The following is a 17,583-nucleotide window of genomic DNA, read 5'->3' on the forward strand; positions in this document are numbered from 1 at the left end:
ATTACATGAGTTGCACGTTCTTCACACGGGGAGAGTGGATTTATGAAAAGTATTTGAGCTTTTCCTTTTAGGATGTGCGTTTCAATGAAAGTGTAATAAAAATTAGTACTGTTATCCCTTTTGGCATCGAGACTCGATATTCTTCTCAGTAACACCGAAAACTATTGAGTAGACATATATCGGTTGCTTTCGATTATTTTTGTCACCCTCCTCCACCTCCGTCCCTCACCCCCTTGTCGATGAGGGATGGATTTGGTTTCGGGAGTGTGTCCTCTCCAAAACTAGGACTACCTATGTATACATTAATAGCGGTTATTTTTCTGTTACTTTTACATTCCACTCTTTCCACCCCAACCCTCACCTCATGCCGATAATGTAATACCAAACGTAGTTAGGCACTGGTCCACGTATGTACTAAAATCATTAAATTTAGTACAGTAGTCTAGGAGGATTTGACCAAACGTTACATTCATTTTTATTTAATACCCCCTTCTCCCCTAAAACGGAAATTTCTAAAAGGACTGGGCATATGTCCCTTATTGTTAATGAAGAATGTATATACCAAGTTCCGTTTTTCTAACATGAGCTCGTGAGATACTGTATTTTCTGACTTTGTTTTTTTGATTGTTCTCTACCCCCTTAAAATACACCCTTCAGGGTAACTGTGATAAAATCCTAAGTTAGGTCATAATCTATTCAAGTACCGAAAATAAAGATCGGTCTAGCGGTCTAGAATGAGTTAGCCGTCGAACATTTTCAAGTTTGGTTTTGGCAGAGTATACATATCAATGCTTGTGAACAATATTTACGATCTGAGTCTTTTCTTCCATTCGTCTTATTTTTTCTTTTGATACTAGCAGGATACCTTCCTCCCCTTAAAGCATTAGCGGGTTTTCTCTTAGCTTCAGAGTGGATGGTCAGATTGGAAATGTAATTTTGAAAGATCGCCTCCTCCTCAAAAAGGAAACTCCACTAATGGCATCTATGGACAAATCTGCCGTCTGTTTAAACCAGGGACTCAAATAAGCAACAAAATTTTACTAGCCCAAGAAAAAAAGCTATTAGCCGATACCCCACATAGAAATTTTCTTTACTTACCTTCAGTATATTAAATAGTCGCCCGCACCGATGAACCACTCGCCCCGGACGAGTGGTTATTTGCATCCTTGGTTTAAGCCGCACAAATTAATGCCAGCAAAGGATCGTGCAAATTACTCAATTTTTGTCTTTTAATATCTTGAATTGTTATTTCAGGAAAATTTTCACAATCTTTCTTTTCGAAAACAATTTGAGTATTTTATAAAAAAAGAACTAAGTTTTATCTGCATTCTAAGCTTATGATGATTTGGTGTTTCCTTTTTTTTTTCCATTGATTTTCTTGTGGAGTTTTCGTTTATCATCATAGTAAATTACAAGTTTAATATGCGTATGAAGCTTCTGTCGGTACAATTTCATCAACGTACCTGTTACTTACGTTCAACTATTTTTTATTTTTTTTATTTTTTTATTTTTACGAACTTCATAGGCCCGAGATATAGTGAAACGTATTTATAGCTCATGTTAAATCAAAGTTCTTAATACTGACTCTACTCACTCTTGCTGCCACGTAACACATGAATTTCTACTTCCCGGAGAAAACTCACCATTGTGTATGGGCTTGTGGAACGAGACAAAGTATTAAATATGTGCTTGTAGATTGTCTTCACCGTGCTCAACTTCGAGCTAACTTTCCCCTACTAGCAGATTTGCCAGGACTGCTCGGAGATATTACCGAACGATCTCTCAAGTTTTTGTTTGTCCTCCATATTCTCTCTGTATTGTGATTGTCCTAGTGTTTATACTTAACTCATTTCTTGCTTCCTCGTGTGTGGTTTCTTCCTGTCTGTTGTTAGTAAACTCATTTTTTCGTTTCCAGTTTGACAATCACGACAGTTATTTGACTTCTTTTTCAGTGTGATAATTAAAGGGAGGAAATTTCCAGGGACTTCTGAACACTTTTCCGGAAACTCTTTTCCTATGGAGATGGTACTTGCTAATGACAACTCCTGACCATGCCCTTCATTCTGTGTGTCCTGAACAGTGAACAGGTTGAGAAATGTTGCAGTTTCTCAGGTTTAGTTCTGTGTTTCGTTGAAAACTATTTTACTGCGAACAATGGATATGACAGTTTTTCAAGCACGAATTAGATCATGATGAAAATTCGAAAAAAATTTAGCAAACATGAAGAAAATCGACTTGGAATTTTTAAAAATAAGCCAAAAGTTCCATGTACACTCATGTCTATAAATATGTTGTAGGAATATAATTTGATAACTAATTCGCCCGGTATTTCTTATAATGTTTGTATGCGTATAATCGGCAAAGACATGTATATGGCAAATTTCATATCAAAAGAGCAGTAAATAAGAACAATAAAACGAAAATAAAATTTTCTTGTCCATTTATCAACATTTTGGTTTACTCATTCTAATATTTCGTATTTATAATTCTTTTCCTATGACATTTACCACAAATATAAATTTCCCGATTATACACATAGTATCAGTATCAAAAGTACCCTGCAAAATCATTATCAAATTACATTCTTACAAGAAGACTGTTATAGATATGCGACAATCATTTTGGACATGTGTGCACGTAATTCGATGAGTCAGTGATGTTCTCGTGCCGGAAATATGTAGCTCGACACAATTCAAAAACACTCAAACGAAACTAAAATGGTTAAGTACAATTGAGGGTAGTAGTGAAGTGAGGGGAATTTGTAAAACTGATTTTAAGTTAAGTGATGTGGACATTCAAAGTGGTTTCCGCGCTGTGCCTCAAGAATGAATTGACGGTGCAAGTGCGAAAATTTCTGAAGAGCTACTGGACAAAATATACGATCACGAGAACAGAAGGGGGCATAATAATAATAATAATAATAATAATAATAATAATAATAATAATAATAATAATAAAAGAAAGGAAGAAATTAACCAGAAAAAGTCCAAAGAACTTATTACGAAATCTATTGAGTCTGCTCATAAACGGTGGTTAGAAGTACATAAATCTCATTGATGCGACATGCAGCGTGTTCAGAACTGCGTACTTAGTAGCATAAAATTATATTTCTGAACATTCACAGATGTTATTTCACTTCAAGAATTAAATGGGTAAAATGTTTTCACATGTGAGTTGTAGCAATATAAATTTTATGGGTGAAAAAAAAAAAATTCTCGTACTTAGATCTGATTCACTTTTTCATTGATGATGGATAAATCAACTACTGTATCATCTAAAATATGTTTAATCGTGTACTTTTGTTTTTTGTACAATTTCACTCGTTGCAATGTATTAACTTGGTAGAATTAAGTTCAACATCAGTGGAACAAATAGTAAAAACACTGGTTACACATCATAACCTTTTTCATATTGTACAGGAGTATTTTCCTGCGAGTTAGTTTCTTTTGAAATGCGTTGAGAAATTAACACTTAGCCTACAAGAGTACTCTTCTAGTACATTTTAGGCACACACTAACCCCCCCCCCTTCCTGTCGAAGTTCTTCAATTTTCACTTTAATCTTTTTAATACTAATTTGGACCTATTGTTTTATCCTTGCCACGTAACCTCAACAAAATATTAATGTCCAGCTGTTACTAATTTTATCCTAGTGTTTTTATCATTGTGTTTGCATGTTCTGTGTTTTCTTTCATGGCAGACTTAATACTGTATTTTAGAAATTTGACGGGTGCAGAAAGACCTCTACAGTAGAACACACTTACTCCAATCTCTTACTAGACATTTTATTCCTTTCGCCGCCCCAGTGGGGCTTTCGAGCATGCAAGATCCTAGCTTACTGTTCGTAAACTAGATCACTAGCAAAAACATAGAACTTTGGCAATACTCACTTTTCTGCCCCTTTTATCTTTTCATAGTGTTGTCATAACACTGATTCAGAAATGTTCTTCTCGCCCTAGTTTGAGCTGAAATTAAGTTGTCTTCAGTTTAAAACTATTTTCTTTTTTTTAAAAAGGGGGAGTATAAACAGAATTCGAGAAGCATTTAACTAATGAGTTACTTAATATTTGTGAAATTGAACTATTTATTATTGTGAAAGTAGATTTCTTCATAGATTGATACATTTAAAACTAGCGACTAGCATAGGCAATCCGTAGAATGACAGTCTTTTTTTAAAATTATAATTGTAATTTCTTTTTCCTTTGTTTACTCTTTATTATATTTGTTTGTGATATACGAAAATGATTAATTTTTATCATATGTCTACGTTTTTTTACTATCAGAAAAAAGCAATACAAAACTTATTGCTATACAAATTTAATTTGTTTAGCAGTTTGCTTGTGTCAACTTAGGTAAAAAAAAAACTTTCGAAAAATAAGTGTATTTTGAAGTACAAGTTTGTATTGTATAAATAATTATTGAAGGTTATTTCTGTAATAGATTGATTGGTGTTCAGCTTTTTTCAGCGCTTGAGGGTATGAGAGACGTGCAGCTGTAATTTAAGATGAAGTCCGAACCACCGTAATGAGCTCAAATTTCAATGCTCTTCTATCGGGAATCGAATCTGGGGCGATACTAGCAACTAAACCAGAGGTGAGAGCTCCAATATAGAGAACGTTGCATGTAGTACATTTTTTTTAGTTTGCCATTCACACATTGATTCAAATGTTTTAACTGCAACGTGCTAATTACCTACAGAACGCTACGTCTTATTCTTTTCCCCCTTTCGTTCATGAAAATAGGACGCAAAGATGATAATCATGATTCGGAGGGCCTAAAACCGTATGTTCTGTTTTTGCTTCTCTTTGACACATTTTTGAATTCCTTTGTCATACCTATATAACCCTTCTGGCAACTGCATTTTATCTAGTAGACTTCTGATTTTTCGTTGGGATCTGTGTAATAGCCCGTGAATTAGGCAATATCTTTGTCCGAAGATTTGAGGGTTTAAATGCTGGAAAATATAGGTAGTTCAATTAACGAGAGTCTAGTTTTCAGGTCATTGAGTTGTAAATTATTTTCTACATCGTAGATGAATGTTGATAATAATAGTGGCTTATGATTAACAGTGAGAAACTTAATACTCTCTCTTAAGTTAAATAGGCGAATCTACAGAAGGTTGTTTGGTTTATATCGGACCGAATTAGGAACAACGGGGTCATCTTAGAATTGATACTAGAACTAGATGTCTTCTGTTGTGAGCAGCTGTCTCGGAAATTACAGGCGGATTAGTGTCGCATGGCGATTAACTGAAAATGAAAACTACGCAGTGTTAATAAAAACTCGAAAGTGAATGCAATATATTTTCGGGAATTCACACACATTTTTCGGATCGACATTCTTTGCGTTTTTACAGGAAATGGAACAAGAATTCGTGTCATTCAGTTTCAAGCATTTCTGTGAATAACCTTGCTGCCATTTCAATGGATTTCTACGGCTTTGACCTATTGCAGTCTCCAACATCAGAGTCCGTGCAGCCTCTGGTCTCTGGAAAGTTTACAAGGTGAAGTGGCACAGATTTTCGTTGTTGGCACTTCAGTGTAGTTTGCTACATTAGAAACTTCCATGATGGTTGAGTCCATAGTACTAGAGATCTATCAGAACACCATCGATAGATGAGGCGAGGCTTCTCGTAGGGTGAGTAGGTCCGTTATAAACCGATCAACTTTCAGTGATTGTGAATTTTCTTCATACTGGAAAATTGATAAGTAGATGGTGTACTATTTCTAGGGGGATATAGTTTATCGGAACAAATTTTCTTCATACTGGAAAATTGATAAGTAGATGGTGTACTATTTCTAGGGGGATATAGTTTATCGGAACAAATGTTGAAAATATTTTATTCTTTTCTACAGGAAATACATATCTTTTTCAAAATTTTGTCCCATGTCACCTTGTCGGACGTTTTGAATCTATATAATTGGTGTCATTAATAGGAAAAATGTCATATTTTGAAATTAAATCACCAACAAAAAGACGAGACTTAATTTTTTAAGAACACTAGAGAATTACACAACTTGTAAAATATTGTTTAGTGAAATTGAGTTTTGGAATGTTACGCTTTTACGAATAGCTATGTTGGTTCACTTTGTACTGAATGCAAACATTTACTTTATCTTTTCAGCCAAAAATAATCAGGAAATTTGGAAGATCGTTGAGCAGTAGTAGCAGCAAAGAAACTGTACGATCAGTAGATTCTTTAGAGGTGAGTGCTTTTTTTTTTTCTCGAGAGTGTAGAAATTTTCAGTGAAATAGATTTTCCACCCTCCATAGGGAAGGTCTTATTTATTAAGGTGAATGTAAAGAGGCACCAGCTGCAAATAGAAGGCAGTATACTCCTCTTTTCAATGTTTCCGATGTTTTGTCATAGGGACAATATTCACAATAATTCAATCGAATTGAACAGATGGGATGTTGAAACTTCACTTAAAAAAAAAAAAAAAAAGTTTCCAACTGCTCTGTTTCATTCAATGTTGAGTGCTTTTATTTCTAGGGAGAATAACTAATACTAACTAAAGAAACCCCAGATCATGATATTGACAGGATGTGTTATACAGGGTGTTTGAAAAAGAACTCTCTAGTTTTAAGTATAAACTTAAGTGGGAAATGAATGAAAACTTACATCAATGAGTACATATCATGAAAGAGAATTCCTTCAAGTTTTATTTAATGTTGGTAGACTTCAACGTGGGATCCATTTGTGGCCCTGCACACGTCGAGACGATATTCCACTTCTCACCATGTATTCACCAACATTTCAGGTGTGACTGTCCCAACCACCGCGACGATTCTTTCCCGTAAATGATTGATGTCTCTAATATTTTCACTGTACAGAACATTTTTTTTATGTGGCCCCAAAAGAAAAAGTCCAGTGGGGTTAAGTCTGGGCTTCGTGGTGGCCAAGGTATTGAGCCAGCCCTGCCTATCCACCTTCCTGGGAAGCGAGTGTCAAGAGCCGCACGGACATGGCTATTGTAATGAGGTGGGGCGCCATCTTGTTGGAAAAACACAAGCCTCTTTCTGCCTCAATATCGTCCATTTGGGGAAAGATGTACTCTGTCAGCATGTCATAGTAAACGTCCCCGTTTATTGTTTTTTCTACAAAAATGAAAGGACCAATCACACGATCTTCCATCAAATCGCACCAGACATTGTTTGGGAGTGTCACGTTGATGCTGAATAACTTCATGTGGATGCTCTGCCCCCAAATTCTGCAGTTATGACGATTAATTGTTCCACTGACATGAAGTGTAACCTCATCAGAAAAGATAATCTTTTTTTTTTTAAAAAAAAATGACATCAATTTTGTGTAGAAAGTCAGCAGCAAACTCATACCTTTCGATTTTATCAGTAGGTTTAATTTCATGTAACAGTTGCAATTTGTAGGCGCGCAACTTGCGTCTTTTACGCACATCATACACAGTACCTTTAGGCACTCCTAATTGTAGACTACGTCTGGCCAATGACTTCTTCGGGCTCCAAACACAAGAAACACGGAACTGTTGAACATCTTCAGAAGTTCTCGGTCTACCTGATGATTTTGCTTTTAAAACCCTACCGGTTTCCTTGAAAGACTTTAGCCAATGACGGATAGTTTTTGCTGTAGGTGGTTCACCACCATACTGACGTCTAAAATTACGTAGCACTGTTATAACTGACTCAGTTTTCACAAGCCAAATAACACACTGCGCTGTTGCGGAGTATACATTGTTGCTGAGTTGCTCTGCACTGCACGCCTGCCTGGACCGAACTGCGGAAACAGGAGAAAAAAAAAAAAAAAAAAAAAAAAAAACAGCACTGGTGCCGTCTCAAGGTCAAGCAGACCTGCCAGCTGCAGCGGAGCCAAACTTGGAGAGTTGATGAAGCAAACAGCACAAGCTAGAATAGTGTATGTCACTTTGTACAGACTCTAGGACACATTAAAACTAGGGAGTTCTTTTTCAAACACACTGTAGATGGACAAGTGTACTGAGGAAGGGTGGGATCACCACCAGGAGAACGGTACATTCGCTGGTAACCAGTGCCACTAACAAAATAACGTGACTTTAAAGCCAGTTTTTCTTGCGATGATTCTCTTAAAGGAGTTTCGTGCGAGCTCTAACTTCGTAGCTCTAAGTCTTCATGAATTTTCTCCTGCACCGTCCGAAGGGATACATTACCAAGCAATGCAGGACTTTTAGTTCCCTAGCTGTTAAAGAAGGTTGCTTCTGCAGCTGCCTTTCATGATCTTTATCGTTCTTTGAGACTTTCCTAGGCTTAACAGACTCTAGTCTTGGACGAGGTATTTTGACTTCTTTATCCTTAAAGCGTTTTTACCAAACGTTGTACTATTCTCAGCTTCAGACTCATTTGCCTAGAGATATCTTTGAATTTTTTACTAGCTTTAAACAGGGCAAACACTGCCTCAGTTTCACGAGGCTTCAACACGTAGTAAGACATCTTGACACAAAGAAACGAGATCACAATACACAGAGCAGGAACAAAATTACAAGAGCACGTGCGCACGGCAAGTAATCCTGTCGACCCACCAGAGCAAGTTGAAACTTGTTACTCCACAGCAAGCAATACAACAGGTAGGAGTTTCCTGCCATTGAACGACAAATACTTTACGCAGTGTCAAGGAAATATACACGGATGGTGTGTAAAAGCGTGCAAAATATTGACACTAAGCTCTAGGCGTCAATACTTCCCGCGCGAACTGTATATAGATATGACAGAATATTGGCACCAGACTCAAAGAACGCTTTAGGGAGTCTCGAGAGAACGAAGAAGCTATATCAGATTTATCAAAAAATCTACAAATTACGAAACTCATAGTATGATTCGAGTCTTACTTCGTGCTACCTCAAAATATTGAAAGAAATGTTACGCGTACTAGAAGCATATTTGATAATAAACAATCCATTGCTAAACACTGAGAAAGGAAATCTTGATTGGGATGGTTTGTATTGGTTTAAAATAGAGTAGTGGTTATGGTGGCATGCTGCTTAAGAACTATCAGGTGGTGTGAAAGGATACCCGAAACCCACAAAAATAAGGTATTTCCATTAAGTTAGTGCACTAGAGGAATATAGTATAATGTTATACCTGTATATCAAAAGTAAGAAATAACTATACCATTGGGAAAGATAGGTAACTATAAGTAAGAAGGAAAAAAAAAAAGATAAATGTTGAATTACCATTTGATCTCAAGAAGGAATGAGACGGAGAAATGAGAAAGCTCCCCGGCTTCTTACTTTGCGGGTAATGTAAAGACATACAATTGTAAATTTGCCAAAACTATTAAATTTTACTACTAAGGTGAGTAAAATCATAAATTGTCTGTGGTAGTAAGACAGCTTGAGTCAATGTTAGAAAAAAATCACATTCATAACCAATGTAGCGATGGGGAGCAGAGACATTTAAGTAAAAAAAGTTCTACTTATGAGCCCTTACCGTATTCTACTGTATGAGGAGGAAAGTAGTTGGGTGGGATTACTGCATCATCCAGATCTAGTTGTTACAAGGTGGCGCAGTTAGATATGTGCAGTAGTATTCTATTGTAAAAGTTTGATAGAATAAAGGGCTTCCTTGGAAAATTTGATCCGCCAGAGGCAGTCTGTGAATAATCAAAAACTTACTGCTGAAGATCTTAAAGGAACTATATAAAGTTCTTAGTTGCAAAATGCTTGCCGACTACATAAAAAGTTGGAGCTCCAGTGCATTTTCAAGCAGGAATAATGGAACATACTTCAAGGTGAAAAAGGATACCTACAGGGATCAGCAAAATCAAAGTTTAAAAGTAGTTGATTGAGAAACTCCAACGTCTTAGAAGTTGGAGATTTCAACTAATGAGTTTGCCGTTTGGATCTGGAATTTGCCGTGAAAACAAAGTACATGTATGCTCCTTTAGTGCCTGTAGACGTTGAACGCTCCTTCTCGCAGTAGAAAGTACTCCCGGTAAACCGAGAAAGCCTGCAGTTTTCCGGCATTAAGATAATGTTGTCAAATCCAATTAATTTCTATTTCACTATTCCACGCCTTAAATGTCAAGAAATTGAAGGTCAATTTGATATTTTACATTTTTCGATGTTCAAAGAAATATTTTTCAGGTGACCAAATATCTAGACGTCCAGAATTTGGTTTTCATTCCACCAAAAACTGTTTTTTCTACCCATCTGCACTTTCCACCCATCATTTTTTTTAAACCAAAATTTTTAGATACATGTAAAAAAAAAAAAAAAAGTTTATTCTCTCATGTTAACCATCCATCGTACATAACTAACCTAGTGAAAAGTCGTAGCTAATTACATATCTACAAAAGTATAGCTCGACGATGACTTGATCATTGGCAGGGTTGGAATTATAATTAAATATGCTGTAACTCACATAATCAAATCTAATGGATAAGAACTAGAAATGATTAATTCCCTTTCAACTGTTACAAGTAGATGTCGATATAATGTTGCATTTATAACTTCCTGCAATTTCAGTGCATTAGGCATAGTCGTTGCTATCGAGCTATACTTCTTTTTTCTGATCTATTATGATACGTAGGGATCAACCAGCCAAGCTACGAATAAATAAATATATATATATATATATATATATATATATATATATAAAATGACTGAGTTTCTACCAGTCTCTTCTCAAAAGCTTCCTTTCAACCACCTGCTTGCTAGATTTTTATAGATAAACCTTGTAATTGATCGTCTGATCGAGATTTACTGTTTATTTTTACAGTTCAAATGTGGATTGCGGAAGAGTTGTAAACCTCAAATTGAATTAGAGAATGAGCTTAAAGCGTGCAGAAAGAAGACTGAAAATATTGCCAAAAAGTTGCGTGAGAGAGAGGTAAGTTCTTTACAAGTTGTTTTCCTGTTAATTGTAAGTTCGAGGGAGGGGAGTGGGTGAAAAGTTTCCGACCTAACAGGGGGGGGGGAGGGAGATAGATTAGTACAATTGGAGTATGTGATCCTTGTATGTACTTAAGTTACAATTTGAACATCGTGATGCAAATACTCTTCCTGTTGTTGGAATGAGTGACGCAGCAAAATATGGAATTAACCCGGTCGAAGGAGTCGGTGATTAAGTTGCACGCAAACGATACATTAGCTTCTTTTAGGTGCATTATCTATATGTATCCTGGATGTCTTTTAAAGCTGCCACAATTTGTCGGGGGACTCATGCTTCCAAAAATAGTTTTATTGTAGAAAATGAAAACCACATATGCGCATAATTCGTCTAGTACTTTTATTACTTTCACACCATGCATGTGCTTGGGGTATTTGTTCTGGCGTCACATCTTTCCTGATTGCGATAGATATGAAATCTTCCTTTCATTTGTATTATATACCCACTTTCACTCCATCCATCTGTGTGGTGTTGCCACAATTTACCCTATTACTTTTGCCTCCAAGAAACTTTTGAGAGAGAGAGAGAGAGAGAAAGAAAGAAAGAAAGAAAGAAAGAGAAAGAGAAAACTAGAACGAGAACTAACTCTTATTTTATGCGTACTCCTTACAGTTTCGTTACAGTCTTGCATGTAATTGTGGTACTTCTGAACTACCTTCATTACACATTTGACGTTCATGGTCATAAGTTTGAAGGGGCTTCTGCCCTATCCAACCATTTTATTAAGAAAAATACAAAAGAAGGGTTCTTTTACACTCATCAGCCAAAACATTTAAGACCACTAGGCATGCGGTTTGGCGTAGAAGCAATATGACCTTGATATGAGCTGGTGGCATGGCACATTAAATCTGCAAACACAAGTCACGTAATGCCTATAAATTACTTGGAGGGAAATTTCCCATAGATGTTCAGTTGGCTTAAGGCTGGGCGAATATGGGTACCATTGATCGATTTAAATTCACCACTGCTTCTCGAACCATGCAGCCTCATCAATTGTGACAGGGAGGATTGTCTTGCTTAAAAAGATGCCATTGCCAGCTGTAAACATGGCCGACGTGAATGGATGTATATAATCAGCGATGACCTGTCGATAGCTAGGAGCAATCATTGTACCTTACACTCGCACCACCGGGCCTATGAATGACCATGTGAATGCTCCCCAAATTTAATGGAGCCACCACCGCCCTGCCATCCTACTGTGCACCTCTCAAGCAGCTGTTCCGCAGGAAGGACTGTTTCCGACCCGTCCAATAATGTAATTGAAGGCAGTATCGTGATTCATCGGACCATGCAACATTGTGCTATTGCTCGGTTGTCCAATCACTATCAACACGTGCACATTCCAATCGGAATCGACGATACTGTGTGGTTAACATTGGCACAGGTATGTGACGTAGATCGCGAAGGCCCATATCTGGCAGTGAACTGTTCTCACACACATTCTTGCTTTGTCCACTGTTGGTCTGCTGTTAATTGTGCCATAGTTTGCGTCCTAGGCTGCTTCAGAAACCTTGATAGACTTCGTTGTTTGGTGCTGGTTTCACTGTCCTTTTCTCATATTTAATACACTAACCAGGCAGCTTGCGAACACCTGACAAGGGCATGGTTTCGTGAAATTCGTTCCCAGCCGTCTGGTCATCACAGTCTGGCCACTGTCAAACTGATAATATCACTGACCTCCTAATTCTACTTACAAGCATCATACTTATTGATCGAGTGAGATCCTTGTCACAGTCTGGCAAAGTGCTCTGTTATGCCCCATGACTTATGTCAGCCCAACGACTTCGTTCCAGAAATAGCGGGTGGTCATAATGTTTTGCCTGCTGAGCGTATTTTAAATCTGCTATATCTGTGTGCATTCATTCGCTTAGGTCTACTTCTTCCTGCGTTCTGGACATAGACTTTCAATATTTTGAGTGGGGACTTTTGGACCCAAGAGCAGTTTTTCCGCAGGAAAAAAAAGAAACTTATTCGCTTATGTCATGTCCAGTATCTAACTGCCAAATTTGATCGAAATCAGCATGAATCGCTAACATATTTCTTATCAGACAGTACGTGATGACACAACAGCATATTTACTGGGATTAAACAGAACTCCTTGGAAAAATAACAGCTAAGTTGAGAATAAGACATTACACATGTAACTATCATGCTATAGTGTTCTCACTGGTACGAATAAGAATTATGGCAACTGTTTAAAAATACTCAATTGTAGTTTGACTGACCCCAGCAGAGTTGTGAGAAACCCAGAAAAAAAAGTGTACATACATTTAAAGCCGTATTCCTTTCTAAAATACCACTTAAGCATTTTTGTTCTGTTGTGCATATTTAGTGAAACTATGGAATTCCTTTGTCGCACAAAGGAAATCCGTGAAGACTCATCACTGTTTCGTGGGATACACTTCGCATTCGCTTATATTTCGATTTCTTGAAAGGAGGGAGTAATGTTGTAGAGTAACAAGAGACGTGGGTAATTCCATATGTAGAATAGGAATAAAATCCTGTTATTCGGGACTCAAGGACCAGTCGTCCTGACTGAAGATTTCGTTAACTTTCCTCAAAATATGCCAAGCAAATACTAGGATAGTATCTGAAGTCTAGAACCTACATGCCTGCTACAAAGTTTATGTTTAGGATATAACGCTAAGATACGAAACAAACTATTGGGATCTGCTTGGTTAATATTTTATATTAGAAAGAAAAAAAATAATTGCATTAAGACTTTTTCGCGTAAACTCGAAGTTTGTAAGTTGCTCACTACTTTAGTATGCCCTTCGTAAGATGTGACGTTCTATATATGTAACTGGAAGGATCGGAACCTACGAACAAAAGTTCTGTACCAAATAATTATAGTTTGCTATTTGAAAAATGTTTTTCTGGTTTTACCTGTAGCGAAATAAATTAACACATTTACAGCTGTTAGTATACAGTAAACATTAGTAAAAGTGCTTCTGTTCGCGAACTGGTGGTTTGTCATATCAGATATCACTGAAGGTTGATTTCTAAAGGGTGTCTTCTAATTCATGTATCTAATTTGCATTTTCAATATGGTCTTTTTGAATCACTGATAAAAACTGGTTGCCCTAGATCTGTGTTAGCTAAGAAACCCGCCTTGCTAGTTAGGTAAATGCGCTAGAAACTGCCTTCCGGAGGAACACTCAAGTAAGGTAATTAGAATGTGTTATTCTCTGTCGTAAAGAGGAAAGTGTTTAATACCTAGACAATAATAATAGATTGAGTTTTTCTTTGACTTACAAGAGCATTAAGTGATTAAATAAGTTATATCTATGGTTATCATTTCTACTTTTGAGTTTGTTTGCATTTGTTTTGCATGCAAATATTCTAATACATATTGTATTATACATTTGTTCTAAAATTAGTTGAAATTTATATAATTGAACTCATTAAAATGAATAATTGGTGCTCAGACTTGTGCTTATTGTGTTTTTGTAGTACTTAAGCGGGCCTGGGTTATCTTATGTAGTTGTTGTTGTTTCAATGTCCTTAAAATTTTCACATTAAAACTAATGAATGTATTGAAGTTTTTCGTTTTGATCTGATTTGAAAATTTGGCATTAATGGAATATCATGTCAACTCTTCCGTCGTATTTTTATTTTACAATCACCAAGAACAAGCAGGAAAGCAGTTTTACTTCTATACGGATAAAAAATAACTGCACTGTATAGATATATTAAATTAGCTGTGAAGGCTAATTTAATACTATATTGTGTTTTCACAATGCATCTACGAGGGTCGTTCCGAAAGTAATGCCTTATTTTTTTTTTTTTTCATGGAAACTAATGGAGATCCATAAATAACAGCACAGCTAAACAGAGCAATATTTCAGCTACAGACTGTCATTTTTCCACATAGTTCTCATCATTCGTTATGCACTTGCCAACGATGAACCAGAACCTGCACGCCGCGCTTGTAAAAATCGGAACCAGCTGAGGTTAATCACTTCCTTACAGCTTTGACAACAGCTTCCGCGTCTTGAAAGTGTTCGCGACATTCAGCTTTGTACACAATTCTCTGGTCGTTATCCGGCGATCGGCACGGATGAGTTGATCAAGTCTCTCTTCATTACGAGGGATGATAGCTGTGCAGGGTCGACCGGGCCGTGGCTTGTCATGAACACCCTTTTCACCACCTTGAAAATGCCGTACCCATCGCCTCATATTGCTCACGTCTATTGTATTGTCTCCATAAATCTTTACCAAGCGTCGATGGATTTCAATCGGCGCAGTTCCTTCAGCAGTGAGGAATTCAATCACACATCGTTGTTTTATACGCACGTCCATATCAGGCTCCATTTTGGGACACTCCTATGCTGGCACCAACTACCGCAGAACAACGGAACCAGCTGCAAAATAATAGGAAGGTTCAAGTATTAGCACTACACCAACACGGACGTACAAAGTCAACACAAAAAAGTAGGAGGCATTAATTTCGGAACGACCCTCGTAATTATTTCAAATTTGATCTTTTCAAAAGGCAAAGAAATAAATTGAGGAAAAATATTTCCAATACCCGAAGCCCATCTTACTTTTTCAAATTAATGTTGAAGCTACAGATAACTTGTTTCTTGACGTTGCAGACATTACATTTGTCAGCATATATAAATAACATAATAATAAGCAAAATGAAATTTTACAAAGTAGTTTATACCCTTTCTTAAGTGCTTAAATTTTAGAAGCCTGTTATTTTTCATAAAGTATGCTTTCATATCACGGAGCCAAAGAAACGCTATCAATTTAATATCGCTGTTTTCTAAATTTTCATATGATATAAGGTTTAATAATGTGATGGGGATATCAATGAAAGACACTGATTAATATTTTACAGGTCACACTGTCCAAGAGCATGAAGCTTTCTCGATCTCTTCGCAATGTAATAGAAAAGTGTAAATCGTGTCCAAGTGAAGCTGGGAAATTGCTTTCGGAGCTTGAAACCTTAGAATCAGCAATCCTAAGACTTGAATCTGAGGATAACAGTTCCGATGAAAATGGAGTTTTATCCCAGCGTATCCCTAATGGGTGCTCCAATCCTGATTCGAGGAACTTGTGGAAGGTGATTGAGCAGAAACTTTGTCATTTAGAAGATGCTGTTAGTTTTGCAGTGCAACAACAGAATTTACTATCAAGGTATCGTGCTGAGTTGGAAGATCGAGTGCAGCAGCTTTCAGCTTGTAAAACTGAAGATTGTTCGGGAGATCTAGAGCATCTTGATCCTCGGGTAGCATCATTACTCTCCAAGCTTCATGATAAGCTCCAAATGTTCATTGATAATAATGAAAAATACGAAAAGGCGTATCAACAAGGTATGATAATTATCCAACATTTGGACACTGTAAGAGACGACAGTGAAAACAGAATAACTGCTTTGTCAGAGGAGTATAAGTGTCTTCGTGAACAATTTGAAGAGCTTCACAAGTTGTCAGTAGAGCAGCTTCAGTCTTCTGAGCCCAATTTAAAAGATCCTTCAGTTACGGAATGGAGAGAAGTGGAAACAAACGTGGAGGAGAGGTAAGTGTATTTTCAAGTAATATAATTTCAAAGATCCCTTTCTCTTTGTGCATATTACAAGAGTTTTTAATGTTCATATTAAGGGTAAATGATGTAACGAATGTTTATGCGTTGTTTTATAAATAGTTCTCACTTCAAGATTACTAATAAAACTCCAAGTGACCAAAGCAGTATATATATATTTTAAGATTATATATTTGTGTAAGTTTCGGCTATCTAACACAAATATATAATCTTAAAAAATATATATACTGCTTTGGTCAGTTGGAGTTTTATTAGTAATCTTGCATTTCCAAAGCTACAATGAATAATTTAAAAGTTCTCACTTCATTTCAAGAATCTAAAAGCGGCCAAATTACTAGCTTCTGTAACTTAAAACTATTACAATAACTTTACTGTTATGCTTGAAGTTGCCAGTACAATAGTATTATTCAGAGTATCAATTTGTATCGTATCTACTTGAAAAAATTAACATGAAATTTTTTCGGTCAAGTACCTCATGTGTGTCGTATCCAAACAATCTCCATTCTATACATATTCAAAAGCTTTGCTATTCTATACATATTCAAAAGCAACATATCACTTTGTAAGACCAGATATTGTTCCGTTACAATTAATATAACTTACCTGTTCATTTCGGTTAATGTTTCTCTTAAATTTTCAAGTTTTTGTTGTTGCAGTTAAAAACCTATAAATTTCATGTGGCGAAAAGTAGGGCGGAACGATTCGTTGCAAAGGAATGAATTTTCCGTGGTAATGAAAGGATGGCATCTAAACCAGATAGCTAACAGGAGTTGCAAAATCTGGCTTTCACTTTCAAGAGATCGCTATAGAGCAAAATGTGAGAGTGCGAGAAACTACTTACGGATTTAGAGTTTCAAGAATTTAGTCCATTTCCATGCAATTGTTCTATTGAAAACTGGAAGTGTGGTAGAAACTACCAATTCGGGTAACAATATTGATCCTGATAGAGGAAAAACGGTAATAGATAGCGATAAACTGTTTGGTTGATATAGACTGAAAGACTAGAACCAGCCTTACTAGGCACTCACTCTTTCTCGGTATTAATACTTCAAATCGGCTAAACCTGGAACCATTGAAACCTATTATAGTTCCAAACAACACATTAACACCATATATTATCATAACACCCATCAATCTGT

At 36.6% G+C, this 17,583-nt stretch overlaps 1 protein-coding gene across 2 annotated transcripts in view; it reads left to right on the forward strand.

Annotated features, from left to right (window-relative positions):
* LOC145681025 (uncharacterized) overlaps positions 1 to 17,583 on the forward strand; it is a 59,505-nt gene that overhangs the window by 14,569 nt on the left and 27,353 nt on the right. For both annotated transcript variants that reach the window (XM_081752324.1, XM_081752325.1), the window contains exons 3-5: positions 6,123 to 6,203; positions 10,724 to 10,834; positions 15,741 to 16,420. In XM_081752324.1, coding sequence (XP_081608450.1) covers positions 6,123 to 6,203; positions 10,724 to 10,834; positions 15,741 to 16,420 — 872 coding nt within the window. The remainder of the gene's footprint in view (positions 1 to 6,122; positions 6,204 to 10,723; positions 10,835 to 15,740; positions 16,421 to 17,583) is intronic.

Source organism: Thermobia domestica, chromosome 3, assembly GCF_964235325.1.
Source record: "Thermobia domestica chromosome 3, izTheDome1.hap1.1, whole genome shotgun sequence".
Classification (NCBI taxonomy): domain Eukaryota; kingdom Metazoa; phylum Arthropoda; class Insecta; order Zygentoma; family Lepismatidae; genus Thermobia; species Thermobia domestica.